The sequence below is a fragment of the Macrobrachium nipponense genome, chromosome 6 (genome assembly GCF_015104395.2).
Source record: "Macrobrachium nipponense isolate FS-2020 chromosome 6, ASM1510439v2, whole genome shotgun sequence".
Taxonomy (NCBI): Eukaryota; Metazoa; Arthropoda; class Malacostraca; order Decapoda; family Palaemonidae; genus Macrobrachium; species Macrobrachium nipponense.
This window is the reverse complement of record NC_061108.1, coordinates 119,816,888-119,827,493: the sequence shown is the minus strand read 5'-3', so window position 1 is coordinate 119,827,493 and position 10,606 is coordinate 119,816,888. Positions and strand designations below refer to the sequence as shown.

General features: G+C 35.2%; 1 protein-coding gene across 4 annotated transcripts in view; it reads right to left on the bottom strand.

Annotated features, from left to right (window-relative positions):
• LOC135216067 (alpha-(1,3)-fucosyltransferase C-like) overlaps positions 1-9,793 on the bottom strand; it is a 19,765-nt gene extending 9,972 nt beyond the window's left edge. For 2 of the 4 annotated variants that reach the window (XM_064251063.1, XM_064251059.1), the window contains exons 1-3: positions 9,686-9,793; positions 1,593-1,768; positions 246-386 (exon numbers count right to left, since the gene is read on the bottom strand). Coding sequence is in view for 3 of the 4 variants with exons in the window: in XM_064251059.1 (XP_064107129.1) it covers positions 246-386; positions 1,593-1,729 (278 nt within the window). In the remaining variant the exon portion in view is untranslated. Of the gene's footprint in view, positions 1-245; positions 387-1,592; positions 1,785-9,685 lie in introns of all 4 variants that reach the window. The other 2 variants (XM_064251060.1, XM_064251061.1) reach the window with 2 other exon arrangements.
• Positions 9,794-10,606: the final 813 nt, after the last annotated feature.

Genomic DNA, 10,606 nt, shown 5'->3' with positions numbered 1-10,606 from the left:
AAGGATGAGGTTGCTGTCCTTATGTCCATCAAGATATATACCAGGAACAGCAATAAAGGAGCAACGGCAAATGAAAGCAAATAACAAACAAACAAACACATATACACACACACACAACAACAACAACAAATGATAAAGTTCCGCAACAGTGAATGAATGACGTAAGCGCCCCCCACCCCCCAAGGAAAAAAAAAACTATCAACTAAATTAATGATGCGGTTTTTGATGACGCCTGGCCAACCCACCTTGAAAACAACCTCGCCCAGTCATGTTTATTCCAGCGTCCGTAATGGGACCAGATCAAGATGGTCTTTTCCTCATTCTTCTTCTTCTTTTCTTGGAGAGGACTGTTTTCAGTCCTAGCGTCTGCATCGTGTGTTTTCCTCCTTATGGGAAATATAAATAAAACATTTAGCTTTCTAATAAGGGAAGGATGAAGGTTTAATGTAGATAGGTTTAATGTGAAAATGTAGGTATATACTTTACGTATAAAGATAGACAAATTACTTTTTTACTCACAAACAAACGTTATTGAAAATTCACTTATTACGTGATTTAGAATTTTGTCATTTCATAAGTTATTTTGTACTTTTGTCTATTTTGCTCATTCTATTAAAACTTGCAAATGGGAAAGTATGCCATATCTGACAACAGGTAAATAAACAAAGCATCTAGTCTATCGATCGATCTATCTATCTTTTTGTGGCATAAGTCTTTGTGAGGTTTTCCTGAGATTTCAACATGTCTTCGGTAGTAACACAGAACTGGTGTTCAATGTTTTCCATAGTTATTGATTCTCCTTGTAGATTATTATTACGTGCTGGTGTCCAATGTTACCTCCACTGTTAATGACTCATATATAACTCTAGATTTCTTGATACCTAAGTGCAAAATGCGAAAATATGGAGGCCTACACAGAATATATATATATATATATATATATATATATATATATATATATATATGTATATATATATATACATATATATATATATATATATATATATATATATATATATATATATATATATATATATATGTTTGACAGTATTGCGATACTCAGACGTTCACCGTTTCACGAGGAACATATAGACTTATATTCTGGATTGGACAGATGTTCCTTCTCTCCGCGGGGAATTCACCGTTTCTCGTTACAAGTACGTGATCTGGTTATGTCGGCTGAAGACTCGAGGAAAGTTGCTGTGCAGGGGTCACAAAGAACGATGATCCGTATGTCTATTATTATATTTTATTTTTCATCTTTTGGTAAGACATTTTACTGTGCATAACAACTGTTAACACAAGGATGAAAGAAAAGAACAAGATATAAAAAAGTTTTATAAAAAAGTATTAATGACCCCTAGCAACCAAAAATAATTATAATAGATAATCTTCTTGGTAACGTGTATTTACTAAAGACATATAGTCTAAAGATCTGCCCGATATGCTGCCGTTTATAACAATCCCGAGGTGAGGACCCTTGCAACCATACCGATGATTTAATCTCCTCTTAGCTTCAGCAACATCTAATTTCAGTCAAAATGGCCTACCTGTCTTTTATATAATGGTAACTATATAACGGTTATACTCACCGCACATTTTTATCATCTGGGGTTGAGTTTGCCATAAGATGTACGATAATTACCAGTGCCAACACCACGACCAATTGGAAGACTGTATTCACATTTTTGCTAAGTCTACGTGGATTTGCCATTCTCTTCACCAACATCTCGCCACGCGAATTCAGGGAGACCTATGATCACAATTGCTGAAACAGAAGATAACTGACAAGAGAAATAGTTTTGTTTGATAATCCACTCGATATTAGGACTAAAAGCGCCAGTCGAGGTCACGCTGTCCCTTTGGAATGCTAAATCTCTTTGCTGATACAACGATTTGTGACGCTAATTGATACATTCATCATAATCCCTTGAATGCACGAATACTGGGCGCTTTTCAATTTATTTTTGTTTAATTATATGCTCAGTGATACTGGTTCTATTTTTTGTTATAAAATTCAATTGTGATCCTTACTTTACCTTTCAAGTTCCCCACGTTATCTAGCAGACACATTGTTCCTGAGACTACTTCTCAAGATTCAGTCTCGTGTTTCACTCCTCCAGTAATGATAAGTTTAAAATATCAGCAGATAAATAAATGATGAAAATCAGAATATTTCTTTCATGTTGTCCACGCTATCATTCTCATGGCTGACATGCATGTAACATAGGCCTAGGGTTTTCACTTTAAAAGATGAATGTTGTAGTGTTCACAGTGCAAAATATTACTGGTGGCTTAATCAGCAGCTTAGGCTCATGTGGCAGTGCCAGGACACTGTGAAAGAAGGTGAAATGTTTCACCGGATTTCGAAAGTCTGGAAAAATTTTAATCTTCAAAAAAAAAAAAAAAAAAAAAAAAAAGAATAAAAGTGGAAGCTGGTAGAATTTGATGATGAAAGACTGTGAATACAAGCCCGTTTAAAATATACCCTCATCCAGTCTCATAAATGATCCACATCAACAAATTGTGAAATGTGGAGTATGTGTGATTTATTTAGAGTAGGCAAATATTCTCTACAACAATCAGTTGGTTTTAAACAGAGGATGTGCAAATGCATAAATTTCGAACAGTCAGTACAGTGCGTGACAGATGCACATTTCATGTATATGAAAGTTAATGCTTCAGGGGAGTGAGCCCCCACACCCCCAAAAAAGGAAAAAAGGACATTTCAGAGATTTTTCTTATCAAGCTGAAAGATCCTTGCTTTCATCAGTTTTCCTCTCATGCCGAGAATGTTTACTTGCTTTTACAAGTATGTTTCCCTTTTGTTTCTACTTTTTTTTATCAAGGTAATGGATCAACGATGTAAAAGTATAGAAACCAGAATGATATAAATAATGATATTTAATTGGAATATTTTCATTGTCAGTGATCATAAATTTTTAATGAATTATGGTCGAATTCCGTCGTTTTTTTTTTTGTGAAATTAAAATGTCACGAACTGGCAACCCTTCGGATCCCTCCCCTGACATATCCCCGACTCCCCACCCACGGTCTCTCCCTCGTCCCCTCCCCAGTCCACATTTTCTGGTGTCCCGCGGTTAACGTACGGAATCGTGGCTCTGCCCAAGGTAATTGACAAAGTTATTTTATAGTGCCATTGTAACAAGTGTTAAAAAGAATGTAAGTTTAAGTAAGGAATAGTGCCGCTTTAAGTATTAACTATTGAAAAGAAAGAAAATGGGAGATATCACCTTAGAGGCAGCGAGTCACCGAGTTCAGTGGATGACTTGAGGCAACCAACCATTTGTTAGATAATGGATGTTCTAACACATCCCCAAAGTATATTAAAGCATCCGTATATTCAAGCAGAGTTTATTTTATACAATTCCAGTGACGTCTTTTACCATCTACAGAGCCCTGAGAGCTTGAAGGTAAGAAAACCTGAATGCAGACTGTCATGTGACCTAGGCCGATGGATATTTCACACCACGGTAATATACAAGCTAGACCTATTAATGTACAATGATTAGGCTTTGTGTTCTTTTTTCGACAGTGATGGTGATAATTATAGTAGTAATGGAAATAATAATACTGAGACCAAAAGTAATGATGATAGCCAACTAACGATGACTGCAAATGCGGGGCTTGGAAGGTTATTCCCACTCTTAATGTGAAGAGCCAGTGTGTAGGGCAATGTTAGTTGAAATTGTAAGTCATTCTTTGTCTCTTCTCATTATCATGTTTAGTGCAAATCCCAGACCAATCTCACTTATGACAATTCTAACATTTCTCACTCAGAAGTTGGTAGAAATCAAGTCATGGCATGAGTGAGGGAAAACGAGGTTAGGCCTATGTTTGGAATGGAGGAAGACTGATGTCTTTTCTCATTACCATGTTTAGTGCAATCCTTACACCAGTCTCACTTGTGACATTTTTAACATTGCTTGCTCATAGAAGCTGGCAGAAGTTACACCATGGACAAGGGAAACCCTGGTTAAGTCTATGTTTCGAGGAAGGGAGAATGCAACTGTTTACCCCTAAGCGCTTTAAACTGTTGGGGGGAGAATATAAAAAAACTGGTTGGATGAACACTATAATCAATATATATATAAAATCGTACAGAAATAAGCAGTTTGATACAGTTGCTTTAACGAAGCAGAAATAAAAATTGTATTGACAATATAGTTTCCTTAGGTGAAAGTAGTCAAGGCTTGGCAGGTTAGCCTAATCGTAGAGTTCAGTAGGGCTACCGTAAATATAAGCCTGACGATTTCTGTTTTCCTATTGATTTTAACACCATCACCTCATTTATAAACTTCTCGGAGAAATACTGCAGACGTTTGCTCTTAATCCGCAATTCATTATTAAAAAACGCCTAGAAATGTCATACGATCATCATGAAGCCCAAGTTCGAATAACGTCTAGCATGCTCAGGTGCCCCTCATCGCTTCCTAAAATTTTTAAACATCGTAAATGAAACTAGATAATAAACAAAAATTGGACCCGGTGTTTGTTATGCCAGTGATGATAATAATTGAAGTGGTAAAGAAGTGATAATACTAAGAATAAGAATAACGATGGTAAACGAGTGGCGATGACATAAATGTTGGGGTTGAAAGCTTGTCGCTCTTAATATAAGGAGCCAGTGTTGAGGGCCGTGTTGACAATGTTAGATGAGGCTATAATTCATTTCTTGTCTTTTCTCATTATTATGTTTAGCGCAGTCCTCTTATCGATCTCACTTGTGACATTTGCAACATTGCTTGCTGGAATAAGTCGATACAAATCATGTCGTAGGCAAAGAAGAAAGAATCCGATTAGGCCTATGTTTCGAGTGGATGAAGACCAACCGTTTCCTCCTAAGCTCTTTAAACTTTTGTTGGGAGAATATGCGGGGTCATATGAGCATTATATAAATATATGTTGATGCATACAATCGTAGATAAGTAAACAGTTCAATACGGTTATTTATAAAATCGCAAAAATAGAAATTGTAGTGTTAATGTAATTGTCCTATGTGCAGGTGAAGGTTATGGCACGTTAGCCTAATCGTTGAGTTCAGTAGGGTTGCCATATCTACCAGCCGGCGACTTCTGTTCTTCCAGTGATTCTAACATCAGCATTTCGTATAAAATTTTCTTTGAAAAATACTGGGCACTCTTGCTGTTGTTCAGCAATTCGCTGTCAACAAACGCCGAGACATGCCTTTCGATCACCAAACTTCGAATATCAGTCAAATGTTATAGTTGCTCAGTTAGTGTGAACCGGGTCCTTATCATTAAATTTATAAACATCCGAAGTTATACTAAGTAAATAAATCCTAATTACAGTTACTTATTATCTTGACTTGATGTTTTACTCATGGAATATGTCTAAGATGAGGCAATATCCAATCTCAGTGGCACAAATCGAAGGGGAAGATTTCCAAAGAATTGCCTGTAATATTTCATAAATGAGTTTGACATTTCCATGGAACTTTACCCAATAAGCGATGATGGTGGTGGGAGAGCTTCAGCAATGATATAATGTGCATGTTTGCATTTCATCATGGGTCTTCCCCAGCGCTGGCGCTTGTTTGAAATTCTGATTAAAGACAAATACTCGTATTGGGGTTCTGGTTTAATGATATTGCCATAAAAAAAACTTTGGAAAGGTCTGTTGCAATTAGATTAGTTCATAAAGTTATTATTTGTCAGTATTTGAATTTCAGCCTTGTTTTCTTATTTAGAACGTTACTGTAAAATAGGTTATGAAAAGGGTAGTATACTGTAAGTACCGGGTATTTTATCACGAGTGGTTCATTTATAAGATGTTAATTCCAGTATGTGAACTAATGACAGCTCGAATACACACACACATACATACACACACACACACACACGCACACACACACACACACATATATATATATATATATATATATATATATATATATATATATATATACAACGTATACATATCTAGATACACATGTAATATATATATATATATATATATATCGAACTACAAATGTCCTTTAACATCTAATTCGCTCTACCTCGGAATTGATATATTTTCATATATGTTTAACCGAGGGGGAATTTTTAAGCGATAATAGAATTGGCGATCGACAGGCGCGAACCAGCGACCTCTCAATTCCAGAACCGGGAGTGAAGCCTTAAACCACCCCGACACCGCAAGAGATATAAGTTCATGCCGCCTCCCACCTGAAATACCTTTCGCACGCAGGTATTTTTTTGTTTTGGAGACTGCATCAACCCATCTCGTTCTCGGTGGCGTGGTAGTACTTTTGCCCGCTTAAAAATTCCCCCTCGGTTAAACATATATGAAAATATATTAATTCCGAGGTAGAGCGAATTAGATATTAAAGGACATTTGTTGTTCGATATATGTATATGAATCAGGGTAATGTGATATATATATATATATATATATATAATATATATATATATATACACACACACACACATATATATATATATATATATATATATATATATATATATATATATATATACATATATATAGTGTTTTTATGAATACATACATACATATATATATACACATATGTATATATTATATATATATATATATATATATATATTTATATATATATGATGCATGTGTATCTAGATATGTATGGGTTATATATGTGTGTGTATATTCGCTCTGTCATAATCTCAAATACTGGAATTAACATCTTATATATGAACCACTCCTAATAAAATAGCCCGTACATACAGTATACTACCCTTTTCATAATCTACTTTACAGCAATATTCTGAATAAAAAAACAGTGCTGAACATGTATACACATTAACATACACATCTGCAGTGTGTTAATATATAGAAAGGTGATATATGATATATATCTATCTATCTATCATCTATCTATCTAATCTATATATCTATCTATCTATCTATCTATCATATCTATCTATCTATCTATCTATTATCATTCTGTTCTTATCTTCATATCTTATCTTAATCTAATCTATCTATTCTATCTACTTATCTTATCTGATCTATCTATATATATATATATATATATATCTATATATATATATATATAATATATATATATATATAGTATATATATATGTATATAGATACTGCTTTGCATTGCAATATATATCATTTATAGGATTTTATTGTAACATCTGTGTCTTTGCATAAGCAAGTGGCGTTCTGATTTGAAACAGCGTATGATAGTTTTTGTGATAAGCCAATCCTGTACAGGGCTGGAAACTCTCAGTCTCTCGAGAGAGTTCACATGGGTAGGATCTATGTTCCACCTCTTCTGATGGATACGTCTTTTAAAAATATAACTCAGGAGAGGTGGAACATACATCCTGCCTATGTGAACTCTCGAGGGAGACTGAGTTTCCAGCCCTGTGATTGGCTTATCAACAGCCAATCAGGAGCGTCTTAAGTGACTGGCCTAGATATCAAATGCACACGGTTGATGTGAATGTAATATACCAGTATGGCTAATTCGATGTCTGAGTTGACGTGCAGCGTCACACTACAGCATTCTTTATATGAATCATTGTCGATGGTAAGTGGAAAATCGGGTAGAAGCAACACACACAATGCTTGGCTTATTGGGCAAGTCCGAGGTTTATACTAAATTCCTCGGACGAGTTCCAGAGTAAATAAACACAAAACATTTAAAAAAACTATCATATGCTGTTTCAAGTCGGAACGCCACTTGCTTATGCAAGGACACCGATGTTAGAATAAAATCCAATCAATGACGTATATTGCAACGCAAAACAGTATATATATATATATATATATATATATATATATATATATATATATATATCATATATATATCTATATATTAACACAACTGCAGATGTGTATATAAATGTGTTTACTTGTTCAGCATTGTTTTTTTTTATTTAGAACATTGCTATAAAGTAATGCACCTCGCGTAGACGCGACTCGATAAAGCCCAGGGTTTGATCTTTCGATATGTTGTTGCTTTAAGCACGGCGTGTTCTTCTGTTTGCGAAACTGGGTGACATTTGGAGTGTCATTTGACTGTTAAAGTTATGACTTTTGAAGCATTCATTTACTTGTTGAAACAGAGGATATTTGTTGTGCAGGGGAAATATGAAGGTATGTGAGTCACTATCCAACCGCCAAGCAGTTCGATCGATCATTCTTTGGCAATCTAGTTTTTTTACGAGTCGTAATCTGCGTCGTTAAAGAAGCATGTCTATATCTTGTTAAGGGGAAACGTCCAACAACAGACTTTTCTTGTGGACGGAGCAGCCAATGCCTCGGTCTCTATACTATGATATAAAGCCTTGATGTAATGCGTATGGCACACGAGGAGGAGAGAAGGACGGGAAGAACATTGCGTTATGCCCATAAGTATAATATAGACCTGTTAGTGAATATAAGGGAAACCAAAATTTGAGGATTAAATTATTCATAAACATGGATAGCGGCAACTAGCATCCTTTTCATAGTGAACAGTGTTGTTCACATGGAAAAGAAAACGAGATCTCTCGAACATAAGTTTCAACTCGTGTCTCTGTCGTAAATACTGCTGAAATTGTTAGGAAATTGAGTTCGCCATAATGAAGACATGATAGATGATTCGAACATCTGTGGCTGAAGTTTATTCACACTTATTACTCTGTATAAGGCAACTCTTTGCGAATGATGAATTAAGACTATTTTTAACGGGAACTAGAGAATATTTTCGAGCAGGATGTCTCCCAACGATGATTAAAATCGTAATGATTTTTTTTAGAATCACGTTAACGAATAGAGTTCACGGAAATTAGAATCATCGTTTCTGTAGACACAGGAATCGCTCAGTTTTTAGTAGCATTAGATGTTGCTTTTCAGTTCGTTGATAAAGGAAGCTTTGAGTAGGAGATGGTACAAAGTATTTAATATTCTGAACTATTAAGCGCAGTATATATACGGAGTTGTCTAATCCACAGACTTGGTTTTGAGGTCATAGTCTTCTAACCTCACCACAAACTGACTTTTAGGCCTATTCTACACATTCGATTTCCTCTGCTAGAGCAGGATATAAGGCGTGACATGTCTACTCTTAACTTGTAACGACAGCATCAGCAACTGATGGGTCCTTAATAAAATATAACATCACGGTCTTAAATTCAAACTTTCAAGCTATGAAATCAATATATTTAAGACCCGTAAGCTAATAAAGTCAAAGGCCAAGGTTAAACTGGCACACGCATGTTAGGATGGGCATAAAATGGAAGCGTGTTAGGATGGGCATAAAATGGAAGCGTGTTAGGATGGGCATGTAATGAAAGTATGTTAGGATGGGCATAAAATGGAAGGCGTATTTCTCGAAGTGTACAAATGAACAAGTCAAGATTAAGATCCATCGTCAAGGTTGCCTTGAGTGGAACTAAGTTATGTTATTTAAAGTATTAGGCTCATAAAGAAGTTATATTGCTTAAAAACAAAACTGCTTCTCTTATCGCTGTTGCAAACTGAAGGACATGTACGCGAAGTTTTACTCTTCTCTTTACTTCTTTGTCATTAATTCGTTCTTTAGTTCTCCTTTTATGAATTGGAATTATAACCGTGATACACTTTTTTTTTTTTTTGCTTTTGTTTGTCAGTAGTTAACCAAAAATACCTAACCTAGGTACGGTGACATATAAAAGATTGTGGTAAGTACCTCGTTTGAAGCAACATCCCTCGGTTAGTTAAGTAAAACACATGATAGTGTATCGCACTAGCACTTCCACGGAGAGCGTCAGGTTAAGACTGAACATCTGCGGAATGCTACGAGCACATAATTCGATAAGAATTGAGACGTGTTCATCATGTGCTCATAAGTTTCAGTTATCGAAGAAGATTGCCAAGTACCTCAAGACATCAGGTCTAAATACTGTCTTAGTTATACATACATTCATTAGAGTAACTTAGAAATCTTATAAAAACGATTGTAACTTTGCCTCAAACTGACATGTTTATGCACAAATGTTCTGCTTAATTTATTCGCATAATTTGTTACACTACTGGAGGGTCTGAGCTATCATAAGACCAAGTGCGCTTCACTACACCCCATTTAAACGCTCACAGATGCAATAACTACACACACACACACACAGACGCGCGCGAGCGCGCCTATAATATTTTTAATATATATATATTTATATATTATATATATATATTGGAGGAAACGATTTGGGCTCTCATATTTCATTGGATTTACATTAAATTTGGTATACACTATGACTATACCAAATATCCTCCCAACTTTTTGGGAGGATATATGCACGTGAAAATGTGAACTGTACCATTGCGAAATTTAAACGGATATAAAAAACAACCCTACAAAATTATTGAAAATTTCCAAAAATGCCCCTAAAATTTTGAAATTACACCATTTATTGAAAAAAGCAGACATATTTCTAGTATGAAAAATAGCCTAGTTTTACTATAGGTTCAGAGATGAAAAAACTTTTTTTTCGGAAAATGATGATCAAAGTAAAATAATGTTGCGATGATTATTCTAACAAACCTTAAGCTGTGTGTGTCTGTGTTTGTCTGTGTGTGTGTGTTTTTTTAACAAAATACATTTCCCATGTCGCGC